Below are 21,412 nucleotides of genomic sequence, written 5' to 3'. Positions count from 1 at the left end.
TGTGCAAAATCATACCACTCATGATGGATACATTTCCCTTTTTTTGTGGTTGCAAAACCTCTGCAGACTCCGATTTCTTTCATTATTATTGGGGTCATACCTCAAAACATATTTAGGGATGTATTCAGTGATTTTTAAATCTAAATTGTTCAACCACAGGAGGAAATTGCAATACATGTTTAAAACATATTACATTACATTAGAATAAATAGGGTTTCTTTGTTCTAATGCAATGTAATGTTTTAATCAATATTGTTTTCTTTCACAAAGAGTTATTGAAAAACACTATGACGTCATCCACCCAAGCTAAACAAAATATAAAAATAAATGGAAAAAACAGCGAATCTTTGCATGTCCAACACGATCAAAACATATATCAACCCTGTTTACTGTCTCTACTTCCACCCTTCTTCTTTTATTATCAAACTTTAACATTTGCAGATCGAAAGCACACTGACGCAAGTGAAGAGATTCCGCATTACGTCATCGCGAAGGCCACATACTGGAGGCAATGCTGCCTCTATTCTCCTCGGCCAGTAGGCTCCGCTACCCAGAAAAATTTCCACAACACAAGCGTTTGCAGGAGAGCGGCGCAAGATCGGCCGCTTCGTGCAGCGATGCTGCTGCACCCGACGCCAAAGAGACGCTGATCGCACCGCGGGACACGACCGGCTGTCGGACCCCTGGACGGGAAAGAAGAAGAAGGAGAAGAAGAAAAAACAGTGATGGTGCATGGCTATGCCTCGAAATAAATTGTGGTAAGTCTTGTGCAAAGTGCTGCAGCTGCAGCTGCTGCTGCTGCTGGAGGCTGAAAGCAGCAGAGGAGCGACCTTAACCTACTTTGTCACAATGAGTTTCCCCGATCAAGTTTCCGCGATTAGAGAAAGAAAACACGTCGATGTGCGAGAGTTGTATATCAAAAAAATAAAAACAACGTTAGAAAGTGTCGTGTAGTCGCGTGCGCTGGGGTGTTATTTGTGTAACAATGAGAGCTTTGTGTGGCGTCGGCTACACACAGGTGTCTCAGGCGTGACAGGTGATGTGTGAGCTGCGTGTGTACCATGAGGTGCCTGTTGCCATCCCTCCCTTCTTTTAACCTTTGGCCAGCATCGCTGTGGTGGAATGTGGATGTTTTCATTGATGTCCATGAGGGCAACGTGACTCTTTGCCCAGGAGTGCAGATCTTTTCCTGCTTGTGATCAACATGCAAATGCATTCTGTGTTTGTCCCATCACATCACATTGACTTCTATTCATCCCACTGATTCTACTATTTGTGATACTTTGAAGAATGTAAGCTTTCAAATCTAAAACACACACCAAAAAAACTGTGTTTGAACAACTTGTAATTTCTTTTTAGCTGCACGCTCGTTTAACATCGTGGGTGCTAAAGTTGTGGCCTTTTTGCAGCTGAAACCATGGTGATCCTCAGCAGGCGACAGAGAGCTGAGGGCCCTCCAGCAGACATCTCTGGCTGGTACCAGACAGGAAGAGAGAACTGGCTTCACTTCCACACCAAAGCACCACATCTCTGAGCTCTAGCAACCTTAAGTCAATGGCACAGCTTTCTTTTCTTTTTTTTTATATTCCCGTCAGGGGATGGGATTCGGATGCCAGTGTAGTTTATAGTCTTGTGATGTAAAAATAACTCCGGCCAATCAGCGGTAACAGCTGCGATGTACTAGTGCCGAGCCGGCCCGAACACAGATTGCTGTATAACTCAAGTAAGTGCTTGTGTTTGGAAAACGTTGCATGACAATCTGTTCCGACGTCGAGGAAGGATATCCACGAGCAGCACTGTCCACTACATGCTTTACCGAGCTGCCGCAGAAATAGACTCGTAATGTAAATAACTGACTAATAAGGTCTTCTTGCAGTTGGAACTTGTCCAACAGAAGTTCGTGCAGCACTAAAACGTCCGAATGAGGCATCACTGTGAGACCCCCTCGGTCTGGGACCTGCAATGTTAATAGTATGCGATGATTTGCTCTTTTAAGGGCAGTTATTATTCTAAAGCTGCCAGTGTGAAAGACTAATGTTTGCTGGGCACATGCCAGGAATGAGGTTCGGGGGTCTGCAACCAGAGAGCCAGTAAAGCTGTGCAAGAATGTGGAGCCTTCTCATTTGTAGTTAAAGATAGAGGCGGCACAGGCCGTGCAGCCTCGCCGACAAGTTTCTAATTTCAGATAGATCCCCACTCGTGCATTTGGGGCTGCTTTTGTCGCGATGTCTCCACCGTTAGAGAGGAGTTTGTGTTTCTAGAAGGAGGACTTTGTAATACCTGGGGGAAGGAATACGACCATGGTGCTTTATGGGAGGTATGTCGATCATCTCGCTTTGCCCCTCGCCAGCGCACACGTCGTGTTGGCGGTGCTGGTTTAATATCTGCTCGCGCAATAGATTGTATCAATCTCAGTTATTTCCGAGAGTGAAAAACAGACCACAGAAGGTCACGGAACTGGCACTCGGGGACGTGTCCTGCTCGTGATGTGGAAAAGGATATCAGTGTTCATATATACAAGACTGCATGTTTGTAAACTTTGACATTCACTCACTGTGGAAGAGATGAATTCAGGATGACATTGGACTTCCGGCTGATAGTAGCGGCTGTGTATGACTCTAAAACAGTTGTTTACTGTTGTCATTACCTTGTTTTAACGGATGCTACACTCCATTAATATTTGGTTGTCTTATATAACTCTAAAACCCAGATGTTTTCAATTTTTCTGCTCTGGCTTGTCATGATATCGTGCCATAAATATGATATAATCTACTTATATATTGTGTTCTGTAGCTTGCACTGCTTTGAGGTGATTACACTTGATGCAGTACTTCCAGGTTAATCCATTATAGTTTAATCTTTTCCCTCTTAATCTGGATTTCAAAGATTCCTTCGAGCTTCGCAATTGACTGACTAAAAACTGACTGGAATCGAGGGGAAAACCAAAAGTCTGCTGTTCTGTTTGCTTGCTTCCTTTTTTTCCCCAACACAAGGTGAACTCTAATTTCCACACCACGGAAATTGCGGCATGATATTTCAATTAACGTCGGCAGTAATTTGCAACGCCGCGCCTGAGCGATTTGTCTGGCGGAAAGTGTTTTCGAGCCACTCGTCCAAGAAGTGCCGCTGTGCGCTCGACTGTCATCCCACTGAGCTTCATCTCATAAAGGATATTTACGAGTGAAAAACTTCTCTCTGCAAACTTTGCTTGTCTGCAGTGGGAGGTGTAGCGTCTGTGTGTGTGTGTGTGTATGTGTGTGAGGGGTACTAGTACTCTGCTAGTACTATGTTTTTATGAACAGAGTGGCTGGGATCTTTGCTGCCATAGCAACAAACCACATGACTAGGTGTATTAGATTGCCTCAGACAGTGTGCAGCGAGGCGCGCTGTGAGCCTCCTCTCTGCCGCTCTGCCCCTCTGAAAGTCTTGTCCTTGTCTTACTTAAGTTTCTCTTCGCCCCCCTTGCCCCCCCTCCATCACATTTCTGATAAGCACTGTAGTGTGTTATGCTCAATTTGCGCATGCACTGTTGAAAAACAGACAGAAAAAGTGAGGTCAGTGTGTTGAGCACGGCCGGATTAAACTGCTTTGGGGCCCTCGGGGTAAAGCCCCTGTTGTTTGTATTGAATCATTATTTTGTAATTTAATTAAGTGTGAAAAATGCACAAGGCCGTAATATTTTTAGATTGCAAATTTTTGAATTGAGGGCCCCCTGCGTGAGGCAAGTGTTGCTGTAAAACCCCACATCACTTCAGTTCTTGTTCGGCTTTAGATGCACCGGACCGGATGTGCATTTAATCAAATAATCACAAATTCATTTGCTAATTCAACTGATCGCTGAACTCCCTCCAAACAGTGATTGTCCAGTCGTAGCAAAGCAACCATAGGCCTGTCCAACATTTTGGATTCCTTCACAAAGTGCTGTGCGTAGGACATAGTAAGCATTTCAGCCTCTATTTCCTCCTTTATTGGAGCGCTCGTGTGTCAAAACACCCAAAAAATAGAAGCTTAAAAACATCATCAACAAGGCTAACTTGTTAGCCGGGGACACGCAGTTTTAGCTTCAGTCAATCAGCACAATATGAATGTATTAAGCAATCAAGTGCACATTTCAAGTTTTAAGACCCCCTTGTTTTTTTTTACAGGGTTCTCGTTGCCATACGAGACATTTTATAACTTAAGCTGGAGCTCTCTGATCCAATCTGCCAGCGACAATCTTTACATATTATCCAACAAAAATGAGACAAAGCTTTTGTCCGCCTCTGTCTGATGTTATGGACCCATTGTTTTTTGTTTTTTTTAAAAATGACTATAAATTTCGGGGTAAATCCGCTCAGATCTTGACAGTAACAGTAACTCAAGGGGTGGGCTTCACTTACCAGTGAACCTGGAGCCTCGGGGTGCCTTCAGGGTCCGAGGCATTTGAAGTGAAATGATGTCAAACGGGCATAATGCTATTGCAGTTCGATAAACAGATTGTTTTTATGCTACTCAAAACACAGCAGAAATATGACACAGAATGAAACTGGAAGCATTAAGAAGAGCATAGCCAGTGATTGAGCGGTGCCCTAATTGAAAGTGTGTGTGACGTTACACTTTCTCTCCTCTTGACCAGAATGATTGAAGACTTCGGGCCGAGCGGCGACAACATGGCAGATAGAAGGCAACTGTTTGTCGAGATGAGTAAGTGCTCAGCATGATCTACACTCGTCTGCTGTTCAACTCTCTGCATCTTTCTCTACTCTACTTAAATATACTTTGCACTTTTGCACCTTGTTTCATTTTCTTGAACTTAATACGCTCTGCTGTTTTGTATATATATTCAGTATGTGTAATACCTGATATGTTTGTGTCTTCTATCTATCTATCTATCTATCTATCTATCTATCTATCTATCTATCTATCTATCTATCTATCTATCTATCTATCTATCTATCTATCTATCTATCTATCTATCTATCTATCTATCTATCTATCTATCATCATGTCCATGGTATTTTATTTTATTCCAGTATTTCAAACTGTCCTTTTTCAATCTGTATAAGTCATTTATTTACATGATTTCTAATTTCCCAGTGTAGTTTACTTGTTTGGAATTGAACACTTTGGGCCTCTGTACTCTCTTCCTCGCAGCGCTCCAAATGATCCATGAACTCGCATTGACGTTCCCGATGTTATTTGATAATGAGTAATTATTCCCCAGGGGCTCAGGATTTGGACTCCATACGATTATCGACGTACAGAACGGCCTGCAAACTCAGATTTGTGCAGAAGAAATGCAATCGTGAGTACGATGCAGTGCACTTTCACACTGCTCGCAATCCTTCCCCGACACAATGTGCCTACGTGACTCTGTTCTGCTTCCACAGTGCATTTGGTCGACATCTGGAACGTCATCGAGGCTTTCCGAGAGAACGGCGTCAACGCCATGGACCTCGGCGACGAGCTCTCCGTGGCTCGCCTCGAAGTGGTCCTGTCCAATATTTTTTACCAGCTGAACAAGCGCATGCCCAACACACACCAGATCGCCGTGGAACAGTCCATCAGCCTGCTGCTCAACTTCCTGCTGGCGTCCTACGACCCGTGAGTAACGTGTCACGCGGCGTGGCGGCGGCGGCGGCTCGTGCATTCTCCCGTCTGAGGTTTCGACGTGAGCTAATGCGGTGTGAAATGTGACTCTGAAGTGTCAGTGAAAATACAGACGACTGGCTTTCATGATGTCACAACACGCTGGCGTAGAGGGAATGTATTCAGAGTCGCTAAAAGCCGAGCTAAAGCATTCTTTAAGCCGCCGCCTCTCAAGGTTGAGCCTTTTAGAAACACGGTTCAGAGCCTTCTGACACTGACAGCGTCTTTTAAAATAATCTACAATCTTAATGTAAAATGTATCTGCTCCTTTTTTTAGGGAGGGCCAGGGCAAGATATCCGTCTTCGTTGTGAAGATGGCCCTGGCAACCATCTGTGGAGGGAAAATCCTGGATAAATTAAGATGTAAGCAACACAGCAAATGCTTCTTTTACTTTTAATCATGAAAAATGAAATGAAAATCCCGCCTTTTACCTGTAATAAATCAGATAATTTTCCTTTAACTAATGTTCTGCTTTGTAATTTCCTACACAAACGTTATTAATGTCTGTATTGGCCATATCTCTGTGCAGCTTTTTGTTCATAAAGGAGGAAGTGGCACCGGCCATCTCTTCGTGGCTGGAAGAAGCCATTATTCATTATCTGAAGGATATGTTTTATTACATAATCTACAAAATCCGTGGGAGCAGTCGCACTGGCTTGTGAAGGGGGGGGGGGGGTTGTGTTGTTGGTGTATTATTATCACAATTGATTTGAATAACCGCTTTACTTTGATTTGTTTTCACAAATAAGTGGGATAATTGTATTGTGTGCGCTGTAATTAGCCGACTGTGGTGGCAACCGACAATTAGTTTGATGCATTTGTGTGTAATGTCTGCCTGCGTTGTTCCCAGATATCTTTTCCCAGATATCAGATTCTGCTGGAGTAATGGTCCACTCGCAGTTCGACCAATTTCTGAGGGAGGTGCTCAAATTACCCATGGCGGTTTTTGAGGGGCCTTCGTTCGGTTACACCGAACAAGCCGCGAGGACGTGCTTCTCCCAGCAGGTGAGGGTTCATTCATTGGACGTCGTGGAGGATTTATTTCACCCCCCCGCCCACGTTGCATCATCTCACCCTCTCGCTCTCTGCGCCCACCGCCGACAGAAAAAGGTCTCCCTCAATACATTCCTCGATACGTTGATGTCCGACCCGCCCCCTCAGTGTCTGGTGTGGTTACCGCTCATGCATCGGCTCACCAACGTGGAGAACGGTGAGACGCCACACAGAATATTTAGAAACGGGAGTGAGGGCGCCGGCGGCGCTTTGGGAGGATGTAAAGTTCAGCTTTGCATCATTATCTTGAGTCAGCACACACACAAACACACACACAGACACACACACATACACAGACACACACACGCCTCAGTTGAGGATGAGCCATAGGGACCTTACACCCTGTGCATGAGTGTGTGTTTGGGTGTAATTGTCACAAACACACATCATCACCTTGTGAGCAGAAGACACAGAGTCACATGCTAACACACACACATACACCCACACACATAGTCACACACATGTACACACACACAGACACACCCATAGACACACACATACAGTCACACACAGACACAGATACACACAGTCACACACAGACACAGATACACACAGTCACACACACACAGATACATACACAGAGACACACAAACGCAGATACACAAAGTCAAACACACACACACATAGACACACACACACATAGTCACACACACAGACACACGTACAGGCACACACACATAGTCACACACACACACACACACACACACACACAAACACACACACAGCAGGCTGCCGTCGCTCTGATTTCTGTGTTTTCTGTTCAAATGAAATGTCACGGGAACAGACGGAAGCGCACATCTGTCCTTAAATTGAATGAAAATGAATCCCCGTCTCTGTGCAGCGTACGTGGGTTTACGATCACATCTGTTTGTGTGCATGTGTTTGTCCATCTGCGCGCGCGTGTGTGTGTGTGACCTCTCCTCTCCTCCCTGCAGTCTTTCACCCGGTCGAGTGCTCCTACTGCCACAATGAGAGTATGATGGGCTTCCGCTACCGCTGCCAGCAATGTCATAATTACCAGCTCTGTCAGGACTGCTTCTGGAGGGGGCATGCCAGCGGTTCCCATAGCAACCAGCACCAAATGAAGGAGTACACGTCATGGGTAAGGGAAGGGAAGAAGGAGGAGGCGGAGGAGGAGGAGGCGGAGGAGAGGGGCGGGCCGAGGGAGGTGTGTCTGCGCTCGACCAGTCACTGCGGCTATTTCCCGTCCGCCTCACCGCAGTGTGAGGACGCCGGATGTTTCGCCGCAGGTGACGGTGATGATGTCATGTGTTTCGGAGAGACAATGGCGTCCTCGCGTTCTCTGAATTTGCACATGGCCTTGTGTGTTTCTCCCAGAAATCCCCCGCGAAGAAGTTATCCCATGTCCTCAGTAAGTCCCTGAGCTGTGCGTCCAGCAGAGAGCCGCTCCACCCCATGTTTCCTGAAATGCCAGAAAAACCTCTCAACCTATCTCATATTGTGTAAGTTTCAAGCAGCAGATTTTTCTTTTTTCTTTTTCAAATGCTATTTTTCCTCCTTTCAAGCTGGTAATTATCTTGTTGCTGCCTCGAAGTCTGAAGTGAATCCAGTCAATCTCCTGGGTCAACTGATCAATGGGGCTTAATTATAGCCTGGGGAATGATTGTGATCTGCAACACTGCTGCTACCTTTCCCCTGACTTGCCTGCTGTTGTGCGTTGTGGTATAAATAATGGAACAGCCTGCACAAGCACTGGCCTGATACCAATGTGGTGCTGTTTATTAAAAGCAGCTATAGTTACATACAGCAAGGCTACTCCATGCAACATACCCGTGTGTGTTACCACTTCATTGTAACTTCACAGTATTCACTGGCAGCCTCGTTTGGTCATTTTTAATTAAAAAAGAAAAGAAAAACATGACTATATAAATTTGTATTTTCCCCCCACGAGATCCGCAGATGAATGATCGTTTGCGGTCCTCATTTTTTGAGAAAATGCATGTTTCACCTTTAAATTTTGAACTAGGTTGTTGTATTTTACGAAATAACCCTGAAAGTTTTGTAGAAACTGAATGTTGGTCAATTACTGGACTTTTGAGGACGAAAAATCTGAAGATATAATGATTATGATTTGTATTGGGGCACATTGTTTTTCACATAACACTTGAAAAAAAATATTTTTACTAAGGATCTCTTCATCCAAGATATACTGTAGTTATTAAAAATAAGATCCTCATTAGCTGACGTTTATGCAGATGATAAGCTAGTAATATTGTCTGATATTCATCACTTTGCTTTTTTCTGTGAATTTATTAAGAATGGTGTTTAGTTCTTCTCTAAATTACTGGAATGTCATGCATTTGGTGTCGCCTCCGCACTGCTGGGCTGATTGTAATGAATTATTTTCATTCCTTTCCTCGTTCTGTACTTTCCTCAGAGATACGTGGTGAGTTGCTTTTGGTTATTTAACACATCGTAAACAGTGTCTGTACTTTCCTGTTGACGGTAGATTTGAATCCTTTGTTTTGTGCTAATCATTTTTCCCGTCCACGCGAGAGCACTCACAGTCAGTGTTCCCGCATTCATTGCATGTTTCTACTGTTCACCACAGCGGTCCCCAACCTTTCTTTTGCACCACGGACCGGTTTTGTTTCAGACAATATTTTCACGGACCGGCCTTTGCGACATGGGCGATAAATATGACGGAATAAATATGACGTAATAAAGATGACATATTCAAATATGACAGAATCAAATGGTACAACCGGCATGAAGACAATACTAAAGTGCTTAAAAATACAACTCACTATTACAGCAAATTAGTATGAGACCTGAGCTTCTGAACTTTTGGACATTTTTTTCATTCGTTCTTTCTGTGCGGCCCGGCACCAAAGGACCCGGGACCGTTGGGGACCGCTGGTTTACCACACACCTTGCATCACTAATCACCTCTGTCTTTGTTCTGACATCCTGACACATGCACAGAAAGCTCCTCTACCAGACTGGACGTTCAGATCCACATACACTTCCGCTCGTGTGGATCTGAATGTCGATTTTGGGAACAAAAAGTTTGTTACTTCAACGTTTAAAAATGAGTTCAAAAACAGCCTTGTTGGGATTGAAAACACATTTTGTTTCCTGTTCAGGCCACCAAGACCAGTGAACATCACCAGTGACTTCTCGCTCTGCCACTCCATGCCTATATCAGGGAACCCTTACTCCACCAAAAGGTGAGTACAGTCGTGACAAAGGATGTCCTGGATTTTCAAAGCGGATCTTTTCAGTCGCCGCACTCCCCAAAGGCCCGGCCCCTGTCGACTCTGTCTTTCTTCTCTTGCCTTTAATTTCCAAAGTAAGTGCATGTGAGAACATTTGTGTATCATCGTGCTCCTTTTCTTTCTTTCTTTCTTTCTTTCTTTGTGGTTCTTTGTGCTGAATCATGTAAATAGCTTGCCTTACAGCAAGAGTAATGATGTTGAGCAAAGAAAGCCCTTGACTCTGACTGCTCCACATCTGTTTAAAGGGAGAGGGTAAGTGACACAGGTGTGCATATGGAGAATGCCTTTTGAAGCCCAGGTGCATGCATTGACTAATATAGATAATGATCACAAGGCATAAACTGGAGTGCTTATCGTTCTAAAGTACTAGTTTTATAGTGGGGTTTACATTGTTGTACTCGAGGGGCTATTTCATAAACGCTGGATGAAGCATGCGCCATAAAGATCTCTGCAATTAGCTCGGAGTGTCTATTACAATCTTCGTGATTCACGCAGAAATGGGAAATACAAAGCGCTAGTTTTGAATATAAGCGTCTTTTAATGTTCCCCTCAATCTCATCGATGTTGAAGCTGCGGCAGCTAAACAGTTTAAATTAGCTGGAGTATTCCCAGGTATGTGAAGAAATATGCCCGTTTACAGGAAATGGGGATTATCTTGTTGTTTTTCGTCGCTATTGATGTGTTTTTTTTAAATATTTGTCCTGTCAGGATTTTTCTAGTAAAAGGCCGTTGAGCTCCGCTGCACCTGCACCTGACGGAGAAGGTGTTTCTTTAGGGAACACTGGTCCCTTTCATAGCTCGAGCTTATGGAAAAACATAGAGATGTGATGAGTGAGCGTTCTTTAGGTTATTCTTGATGTGCATATCAGAGCATCTGACATCGTGGTTACTGTTTGCACAGACACCGTGTAATTCGGGGCTTTCAGCTGACGTGCCCTCTGAAGCTTGACGGGCCAACTTTTGCCCAACAATGACTGAGAATACCTGATTACATTCCCAAACTTTATGACCAGAGTTTGGACTTGACTCGGCTGGAATGTGCCGTTAAAGAGGCACTGCAGCGGTTTAGCTTAGTGCACTTCCGTAATCTTGCGAGACACATTTTTTTAAAAGAAATCGATGGCAAAATATTTAGATTTTTAGTCGGAAGTAAAAGTCTTTTAGTGTTGAGTCGAGCTCTTAAGAACGTGGAGCCTACACTCCCCACAAAACAACACAATAAGCTTCCTCGCTAACCCCCAGTATGTATTGCAGTTGTCCTGACCAATATTTTTATATTGACAATAGTTTATGTGTTTAATGTGAAAGTCCACAGAACACAGGTTATAATCGGCAGGTCACCTCAGTTTTGTGGATCATTTTAGCATCTTTCAGCTCTTTGTTTTGTTTTAAAAGCCCGCAACGTTGTTCTTACAAACAGCAGCAAATACCAAAGTTAGTGAGGAGCCGGTCAACATAGCGGAGCAGTTAGCTGCTGAGGAGCTGTCATCATTTTACTGAATAATTAGTTATTGTGGACATGCAGCCCAAACTGCATATATACCCCATAATGCCTTGCTGCTACGTGTTAAAGAAATCATATACAATGTACTGTAGCTATCGTTATGAGGTCAATATGCAGTAGCGGCAGGTTTATTTATTGAATTAGCTGCTTTGCAGAGTAAGTATTTATCAGGGTTAAAGAAGCAAATAATTCAAACAGTATAGTTCTATTTTATCCTGAACGGTTTGACGATGCGGTTCTTTGTTGGTTTTGCTATATGAGACATCGTACGGTCACAAGATAATCCTGCATTGCCCCTCCTTAGCGGCCGTAGGGGTGGTTGCTATAGGAGTCTGTGATGCAGATGGGAAGCCTCTATAAATAAAAGGAGCATGCTTCATGCCCGGGTGGCTGATTGTTTGACTTCGAAGTAATGACTTTCGATAGTTTTAATAATAGAGCCCTGAGTGATTGATGCTTGGAGAATGTAAACATGGAGCTTGTGGAGTCTTTTTTTTTCTTGCTGAGCATGTCCTTAATCGCGCTCCGAGCCTTCATCACGGGCGTCTCTCTCAAACATAATACGGCCTTGTTACTCTCTAGTCACCCGTGAATGGCTGCTTTTCAGCCGCTCTCTTCCTCTCCTCTTGTGTTGCGTTTTGTCTCTCTTCCTCCTCCCTCCCCTCTCGTCCCTCCCTCCCCTCTATTGTCACCTGTGTAATGTCATGTTTTATGTCTTGTGAAACCCTGCGCCGTTCCAGGTTGAACTACAACCTCGATGTTGCCGATAGACTTGCAGACGAACATGCTCTCATTGGCCTGTATGTGAATCTCCTACAAAACAAGCCCAAAACATGGTTAGTTCGGTGTGTCGCCGCGTTCGCCAAACACCAGTGGAAACCATATGCTGTGCTGAGCTGCCACCTAGCGACCCGCCCCCATGACCTAACCTCATTCTGAGTGTGTCACAGACCTAACGCCGCATGCTGTCGCTTTTACAGACGAGTCACCTCGACCTTTGACATTCCTGTCAACGCCTTTTATCGCTATTCAGCTGCAGCAAATGTTTGTCTGACTGATTTGGTGCCAAAATGGAACCAGAGATCTGTATTTATTGGATTGGATTTCAACAGGAAACCTTTTGGTATTGTCATATTTAAACGCTTATAAGACCTTGTAAGTGTACACATAACAACATCACGACAAAATATTGCTTTTCTCTCAGTCATAAAAAGTACAAATCAATGTCTCTGACTGAAATATGCAAAATAAGAATGGTCAAAAGTCTCATATTTGTCTTATTAAAACTGTATAACACCAAATGCTCAGAGACGATTAGTTAGTTAATTGGTACCAAATACTTTGAGCACTTTTAGTTGCTGTTTTCCTCAGATCTGACTGCTTCTTCAATCTCTACAATGAGTTCGGTCCGGTAAATCTTGGGTGAATTTTTCTAAACAAAGCGAGACTGTTTGTGTCAGCTGTTTTGTTTTTTATTTTACCACTGGCAATATGACGCATCGTCTCCTCTTCTCAGCATTATGCGTGTGCGCTAAGATGCTTGGGTGTGTGCGTGTTTTAATGCCGGTTTCAGTGTCGGCCGTCATGTCGGCTATCTGTGTCTTCCTGTGCGAGTGCATTTGAGAGCTTTTAACATATGTGTGTGCTTGGAAATGCACACAAGCATTTTGGTTTTTACTTTATCAGTGATCCGACTGTACACGTAACCCTTCTGCTCTTTGGACAGACATGATAACTTCAACTTCTCTTTTATGTAATAACCCAACGTCCTTATTTCATTCATACCAAATACATTCATGCTTTCGTGGTTTTACATAAGTAGCTTAGCATTATTAGGACGCTGCTATCAAACATTTGGCTCTTGAACAAACTAAACTTTCTTGGATTTGTCCCACTGCAGTGTGTGAATCTGCGTCGCTGTGTGGTAACCGTGTCGTGTTGTGACTCCAATTTCCTCTTGATCAGTTTGCTGGAGAGCAACCATCAAGATGAAGAGCACAGCCTCATCGCCCGCTATGCTGCTAGACTGGCTGCTGATGCCGCGGTGAGATATATAAGATATTTATTACTCACAATATCGTGGCATCTTTCATCTGTGTCCACAGCCAAAAATCTGTCCTTGATGAGGGTTTTATCGTACGCTGCTACTCCACCTTTGAGGGTTTCAGCCCTTTTTATCGTTGAGATGATAAAAGGGTTTACAGGTGGTGATCATTCCTCACCAGACTTCTATGCCTGTTTATGTTCTGATCAGGCCTTGATAGATGGTGACATGACTGCTTTATTACCCCCCCCCCCCCTCCCTGTGAGATACAAGATGAGGCAATAGATGACATCATCCTTCGGTAAAGCCCGTTCACGTGTTGTGTCTTGCTTGGTTCCACCAACAGGCTCAACAGCACCGGATCCCCACGGACCTCCCCTTCTCTCTGGATGCAAACAAACAGCAGAGGCAGCTCATCGCCGAGCTCGAGTGCAAAAACAGGTCAGGGAGGAACGCTTCGCCGATGCTTTTCAGTTATTTCCTGTTTGTCGCCTCTCGTCTTTTTTCAATCCCACAACAAGAGATTAACCTTGAGAATAAACAGAATGCTGGTCTGACAGAATCTAATTATTTCTATTGTTAGAAACTTAGGTAAGATTCCTAGTATATAATGTAAGTCAATGAATATCGGATCATACATGGCAATTCAAGACAATTTATTCATACGGCCTATTTCGTGCAAATTCAAAATGGCTTCACAGTTTGCTTAAAATCAGTAAAATAAGGAAAGACACGCAAAAAAGAAAAGCAGTTAAGAAGACTTGCCATTGAAAGTAACAGCGAGTTTAACATTAAAATGACAGCAATAACTAATAGTGAATAATGAAGCCGAAATGGAGACAAAAGTTCAATTACAGGCAACAGTGAGCCAGTACGTAGGTTTTTAATGCAGCTATAATTAATACTTTTCTTTAATACAAACAATGGATCACGTGAGTATTTGTATATGACGGCGGTCACATGTGAGGAGGAACCTGCAGAGAGTTATTGCCCGACTCTGCAGTTATCCTCGGCTCCACAGAGCTTTATGGGCTCCCCGGTCACGCTGCCGTGGCTTGAATAGAACGGAGCCTGGGTTTATGTTGTTAGTAACACCTGAGCTTCTCCTGCGGGCAACATATCTGTTGTGAAAAAGGTCTAAAAGGAAGAGCTGGATTTAGGGGGATTTATTGGCAGAAATGTGACTGATCGTGTTTCCGTTAGCTGAGGATGAGCTAACGGTCTTCCATGTCGCACCGCCATGTTTCAGACAAACCAAACTCTGGCCTGTTGTGTCTTTACATTACCTTAAAAAAAAAAAAGCATTGTAGTTCTCTGACAGGCTTGAGAAAGGGGAATGGGTGAGCGGAGGTGTAATCACTTGGATGCAATCTGGAAACTTAAGCCTCTAAATCCTCTTTCACTCTATTGTTTTGGGTGTTCCTGCCAACACCTTCGTTGTTTTGCTTCACTCTCACTGCTCCCGTTGTTTTTGGCTGCAGACAGCAGCTTTTATAGCACAAAAAAAAAGATTATAAAAATCACTAAAACCCCTCTTGTACACTACCTGCTGAGCCCCAAGCGGCAGACAGACAACGTTAGCGACTAGCTGGTGAACTGCTAAAAAGGTTAGATATGAGATATTTCCCTCAGGAGTTCATGGAGTACAAGCACAGCTGAAAGCGAGTGAATATTGGACTTCGTCAGGTGGATACAAACTAATATCTGCTATAACCGAGGGGATAAAATACCCACAGCTTGTTTCTGGTGCCCCCAAGTGACCAAGAAAAAAACCCAGTTATTGCCGATTTAAATTTGGATTTCAACATAATCCTATTTGGACAGTTTGCACAATCAGATCATCAGTTGCAAAGTGCAGCTTCCCTGTATTTGTGTTTTACCCTACAGGGCCTCGAGTAGACCTTTTGGTATACTATTCGCATAATATAAATATATGAATATATAGTAATGTTTACATATTTGTAAAATACAAAGATTATATTAAAAATGTATTCAAAACACAAACATAGCCTAACTTAACTGAACTATCTGCATGTATATTAGCACATACATATTCATATACTTAAATTGTACTTAGTTTACCTGAAGTTGTTCTAATTTAGCACAAACATACATACAAAATACACTTTAAGTTGTGCTTAACTACTATTTAATTTAAGCAAGTTGTTCCAAAATAGCACCAGTTTAAGTATACTGATGATTAGTAGGGCTTTAAGTACACTCAAGTACGCTAAGATTAAATATACTTAGCATATTTATTTTTCACCTGGAACGTCTGCATTAAATAACCTGGTTTGTTTCTTTTGCAGAGAAATCCTGCAGGAAATCCAGCGGCTGCGTGTTCAGCACGAGGAGGCGTCCCAGCCGCCGCCTGACCGCGGCCAGCAGAACCCCACCCTGCTGGCCGAGCTTCGACTTCTCAGGTAACTCCGCTTTGCCGTGCGTTTATCAGGGTTATTGCGCTCATGGAAAACCTGGAAAAGTCATGGCATTTTCAAAATGGTTATTTCCAGGCCGGGAAAAGTCTTTGAAAGAAATCAAATCCCAAATGTTTTGGAAAAGTCATGTAAATGTGTTATAATCACGTGTTCATGTCGTTCATTTACGCTGAGTTTGAAATAATTGACATGCTTTTCAAAGAAAGACGCTCAAAATATAAGCAGGCCTACATCCAGGCATCTATATAAATGTTTATTCTTGTAATCAAACTATTGTCTCTCATTCATTTGAGTCATTTCAAGTTTACTGTTTGCTTTGAATCCTCATTGTTAGTTTAAATACTACATTTTATCACTTTTTACTGTTTACACACAGATTTCACTACATGTTTGCTCATAAAAATGAGGTTTAAAGTCATGGAAATCCATTGGTCAAAATGTGTATAAACCCTAGTTTATAACAGGCATCTTTCTTATCGTCTGCAGCAGGACGTACATTGTAATTGCCTTATTTCCTAAACAAATGAGCGCCATATGTTGGAGTCCGCAGCAGACGCTCAGACACATTTGCTTCTCTGACGTGACATTATCGCATCATCACGACGTCCAACTTGTTTCCTCCGTTAGGCAACGCAAAGATGAGCTCGAACAAAGAATGTCTACTCTGCAGGAGAGTCGCAGGGAACTCATGGTGCAGCTGGAGCAACTAATGATGCTTCTCAAGGTACTGCAGACGTGCCTCTCATCTCTCTGACTTCACAGCACTCCAATACGGAGCGCAGAGAAGACGCCTTCGTGATCGCCCAAAAAAACACACATTCTGTTTCCTGCAGGGAGCAATTAGGTCGTGGTCATTCAGTTTCACGTTTGCCTTTTGGCCAGAAGTCAGCTCTGTTGAAGTTGGCACGTTTATTTTTACATGAACAATGTGTATCGTGTCTTGTATTTTCTGGTTTTTATTTGGTGGCAATTGGGAAGCAATGTGGTCAGACGATGACGTTCACTCGTGTGACTCTTCCTCCCAGATGTACGCGCTCACTCCAGCTTATGTAAAGCTAACGCCAAGCGATTACCTTACATGTCCGTTAGAGGGCGTACAGCTTTAGTCAAGCTCTGTTGAGACCTACTATGTCAGTTATTGAGTGTACAAATAGCAGGAACAGGATTTACAAATTCAATATTTTGAGCTACAGATATGATGTCTGCTTTAGGGTGTTTCTCCACCTAAAATGAAATTTGATCAACTTGTTAAACAAACCTTTAACCTCATCTGGAACACGTTTAATACTTTAATGATGTCACATTGCTCCTTATTAGCTGTGTTAATAATGTTAATGGTAGCTAAGAGTCCAGAGGGATGGTTTAAGAACAGGGTGTTAAGTTGGGGATTACGCTCCATCACGCCGTACAAGGAGGATAACCTTTGGTGCGAGAATATCTTCCTCGGCCAACGAGACAGGAGTTCCTCAAAGCCGACACAGCGAGCTCGCACACTGGCTCAAGTGGGGAGGATATCAATCTAATTAAGCTGAGAGGATCAATGTTAATCCATTAAACTTGCGTGAGGGAGCCACATGCTTTGTCACCACCTGGAGGAATTCCTGATCGGATTTTTCTCTGGGAAATACTCAATATGATGTGGTCGTTGTTTCATGAGCCATAAATATATTGTTTTGCAGCTGGAGGAGGAACGGAAACAAGCCGTGAGTGTGAAAACTCTGCAGCAGAAAGAGGCGGAAACCGCGCTTGGATTCCAAAATTGTTGCATGTTTGAAGTAAATACTAACTGCTGTTGTTGGGTGAAAACTTTTGGACTGATACTTTGGAGATGCAGATGTTCGCCAGACATCAGCAACGTGCAGTCTGCTCTGTGCGAATAACTGGAATCTGTTTTAACAGCATGTTGAGATTTTGACAAAAATGCAGCTTAATGACTTCACACATTGTACATGTCTAGCATGTGTGTGATGTCGCTTACCCATGAAGCTATCGCGGTGCACTATCGGGACAAATTAGCAACAAACTTTTGACCTGAATAGATTGTAGCAGTTTTTTTGGCGTTTGATGTATTCGTTGCTGTGATTTGAGCGCTGACGATGAAAAGTCATTTGTTGCATTGCTCGTGGGAGGTTTGCTTTGATAAGAAAGCTTTTGATCCAGATTAGGGTTTCTTCTGTTTAACAATGGCAACACAATGTTACACTGAAACGGCGTCTGTGTTGCAGACTCAGGGCCCCAGCTCTTCCCCGAGCCACACCATCAGCCGGCAGATCCCCACACCCATCCACTCGGACTCCGCCGGCACGACCCCGACTCACACACCTCAGGACTCGCTCATGGGCGTGGGAGGGGATGTTCAGGAGGCCTTCGCTCACGGTAACGCCGCCACGAGCAGAAATACGTGCGTTCGCTTTGCGGCTCTGATTTCTAAATAAGTTTTGTGCGTCAAAGGTCCGAGGAGAAACTTAAGAAACGACCTCCTCATTGCTGCTGACTCCATCACCAACACAATGTCATCGCTGGTGAAAGAACTCAATTCAGGTAAAAAAAAATTAAAAAAGGTTGAATTTTTGCCGTCTGAATTTGTATGCAACAGCTAAACAATTGTTTTGTTCTCATAGAGGGTGGAAGTGAGACAGAGAGCACCACGGATTCAGACTTTGGACGTGCTGACCTGTTGGCCACAACCTCTTCAGATCCCTTCTTCACGTATAAACCAAGGTACCACAGTGGGATGTGTCTTCCATAATTAGCAATAAATCATAAGGAATAATCAGTGTATTCTTCCACACTTTAGCATTTTAGCCGCTTAACCAGAGAAGCTGCTTTGACACACCGTGCTGCTTCCAAGTGGTGCTTATTTGCCACTTTGTGTGTGTGTGTGTGTGCTTCCTACATCAGCTCATCTCCTAGATTTCTATAGATCACCGATGTGAATCAGATGTAAAGATTGTTATCAGAGATTTAAAAGCGGTGGGGCTTCAGCTCTGACCGCTTTCTATCTAAAAATGTGAAACTTGAAAAGGTTTTTTTTTTTGGTTCCTGTCTTCCGTCACAACTCCTCCAGTTCTCAGGAACACCTCCGACATCGTGTCTTGTTTCAAACTCGCCTGTTATCTGTCACAGGAGCGCCAGCGCTGCCGAGAGCTTCGAGAACGATCTGGAGCGGCAGCTGGAGGACGAGCTCAGCCTGGAGGAGCTGGTGCAGCACAGGCAGGAGCCAGACAAGGCGTGCATGGTGAGTCCTCGCTGCGCTGGGGACTGTCAACGGAAAGGAGGCGGCGGTGTGTTGTGGGTTTTTTGTGTTGTTGGTGTGTTTCAATACTTTTTCTAACTCGCTGCTTGTGTTTCTGGTGCTGTGGTGCAGGTGACGCTGCAGCAGTGACCGTGTTAGTCCAGTTGACTGGTAAGTGTCCGGAAACTACAATATAAAATGCATCTTCTATGTCAGTGGTTCTGTTCTATTCAGTTCAGTGTATTTTTTTGTATAGCCCCAAAATCAGGGGGCTTATATATTTTATACTTATATTTTAAGCTAATTTTAAATGTTTTCTTAAAAGATCTCACATACCCCCATTAGAGAACCACTGTTCTATGTCATCAGGGTCAGACATGTACTTTTATTCCAGCATGTAGGTCATCATAACAGTGTTTAAAAAAGATAAAGAAATTTCCTGAGCTGAACTGGAGGAAGCACTTTCCCACATGACGGACCATAATCATAAATCAGCGTTTATTTCTGAGCACTCCAGCTAGCATGTTTGAGATATGATGTTTCGCACTTGCATTGTGCCGTAAGTAACGCGTTCTGCGTCCTCAACAGGCGAGCAATATGAAAAGCAACAATGGTAGGAGACGCTGGACGAGACAACACGGGGCCGACGGGGCCGACGGTACCGAGCACTGAAGACATGAAGAATTTAAGTTGAATAAATGGCTGAATCCAACCATAGAACACATTTATGTAAAGATATATTTTTTAACCAACCACATATTTAAGGTAATACTGTGAGCTGAAGTAAAGAGATTAATTAGTGAGCTGTCTATTACACCACAGGTGCCATAAAAACCACATGACTTTGGGGGAATTACCGGTATTTCTTAATTTTTTTTTTGCCTTTTTTTTATATGAGTTTGTCAAGCAAATGTGCAACTACAACTACTCAAATCTGATGTTTCTGCAAAAACAGTCAACCAGGTTTTAAGTGTGTGTTTGTCTTCTGATTTAAAATATAAACCTGTGTTGGAGTTGAAGTTATAGACGATACATTTTGCAATATTTCATAAATGTATAACTCCAGATTTAACATCTATAGGTTTTTTTTTTTGTTTTTTTTTACAGTTGCTGTCGAATGGCTTTTGTATTGATTTTTGACTTGTTTTTGGAGCAGGCCCATCAAATACGCTTGTTTTCTTTGATACGTTATTGATGATAATGCACACATGCCTTCGCTGATTGGATGACCTCTCGATGGAGCTCATTCAAACTGTCAATGCAGCCTGTCGACGACAACAAAACGCGCCTGTTCAGCATCTTTACAGGACAAATTAAGTTAAATTAAATCTCGTTCCGGGAAGTGATTTTGTCTGCAAACATGTACGCTTTTGACATGGCTTCCAAATGGTTTACACTTGCGAAGGGCATCGAACAAATTGTGTTTCCTCTCAATGTTTTATGAATTTAGGTTCAATCGTTTGCCATCGTTTCATTTGGTAGCGTCGCTCCTCACGCACACAACTCTCCGAAGTGACTCTCACACCAAACACACACACACACACTCTCGATGTGTTTTCCCGAGTGCGTGTGAAACTTTACTCAGTCACTTTGGGAAAAGTGGCAAGCCAATCTAAAATCATAAATGTGTGAAATATATCTAGTTTGAATTTTGAGCAAGTTCATAGCATTGATTTTGCATGGTGGTGATGCATAATAATAAAGTGTTGACACAATATCACAATTTCTTTTTTTTGTCTATGAACTCCTTTTCATCTTTCTTTTTCCATTCCAGACCGGCACACTTCAATTGGCTTGGATCGGCGGTGCACATTTATTATCTGTCATAAATGCGCTGTTGGCTGCCCTCAACCTATATTGTCTATAATTCATCACATAGTCGCACCATCTGAGGTAACATAAAAGCAGCCATCCAGCACTGAATCTCACAGTCATGTGGACATTAGGAGGGAGAACTGTGCTCTCAGGCTCAGGCAGAATGATCAGCATATGAATTAACTCATATTAGTCTTCATTATTGTGAACATTATCAGTACTTTTTTTAAGACATCAACACAAGCCCGTTCTCTCCACAGTATTTATAAGATAGATACTAAATCCACCAACAGGTCTTTGCATAATTGAATGATATCTTGGTACAGTATTTGCTTTTCTTTATCTGGTCTATTTTTGTGTCGACCCTATCAGCTATAAGAGAGATTAATTTGATAGCAAGCCGCCCTCTTCCTGATATCTTATGTCGTGTTTCAAGAGCATGACTGCACCCTGGT

The 21,412-nt window shown here is 43.1% G+C and overlaps 1 protein-coding gene across 3 annotated transcripts; it reads left to right on the top strand.

Moving 5' to 3' along the window:
- Positions 1-544: 544 nt before the first annotated feature.
- Positions 545-20,857, top strand: dtna (dystrobrevin, alpha). Of its 3 annotated transcripts, none has more exons than XM_068603998.1 (23): positions 545-758; positions 4,616-4,683; positions 5,204-5,284; positions 5,370-5,583; positions 5,906-5,991; positions 6,480-6,634; positions 6,734-6,839; positions 7,618-7,784; positions 8,021-8,145; positions 9,790-9,873; positions 10,093-10,173; positions 12,166-12,261; positions 13,391-13,469; positions 13,816-13,910; positions 15,779-15,892; positions 16,535-16,631; positions 17,587-17,610; positions 18,133-18,283; positions 18,359-18,448; positions 18,529-18,628; positions 19,034-19,145; positions 19,275-19,313; positions 19,731-20,857. In XM_068603998.1, exons 2-22 carry the CDS (start codon positions 4,617-4,619, stop codon positions 19,290-19,292), a joined length of 2,142 nt encoding a protein of 713 aa, XP_068460099.1. In that variant the 5' UTR covers positions 545-758; position 4,616; the 3' UTR covers positions 19,293-19,313; positions 19,731-20,857. The 3 variants fall into 3 exon arrangements, with proteins under 3 accessions (XP_068460099.1, XP_068460108.1, XP_068460090.1); XM_068604007.1 differs by lacking the exon at positions 545-758 and adding an exon at positions 1,657-1,723; XM_068603989.1 differs by lacking the exon at positions 545-758 and adding an exon at positions 2,177-2,317.
- Positions 20,858-21,412: the final 555 nt, after the last annotated feature.

The sequence above is a fragment of the Clinocottus analis genome, unplaced genomic scaffold (genome assembly GCF_023055335.1).
Source record: "Clinocottus analis isolate CAN_PGR_092001 unplaced genomic scaffold, fCliAna1.0.p SCAF_11, whole genome shotgun sequence".
NCBI lineage: Eukaryota > Metazoa > Chordata > Actinopteri > Perciformes > Cottidae > Clinocottus > Clinocottus analis.
Note: the sequence above shows the minus strand (reverse complement) of the source record. Positions and strands in the feature narration are given on the sequence as shown.

What these genes read in the sequence shown, in the direction of transcription:
- dtna (XM_068603989.1), top strand. An exon ending in GACTGGCTGCTGATGCCGCG is followed by an intron (nt 13,470 to 13,815) that starts GTGAGATATATA and finishes TTCCACCAACAG; the next exon opens with GCTCAACAGCACCGGATCCC. An exon ending in GCCGAGCTTCGACTTCTCAG is followed by an intron (nt 15,893 to 16,534) that starts GTAACTCCGCTT and finishes TTCCTCCGTTAG; the next exon opens with GCAACGCAAAGATGAGCTCG.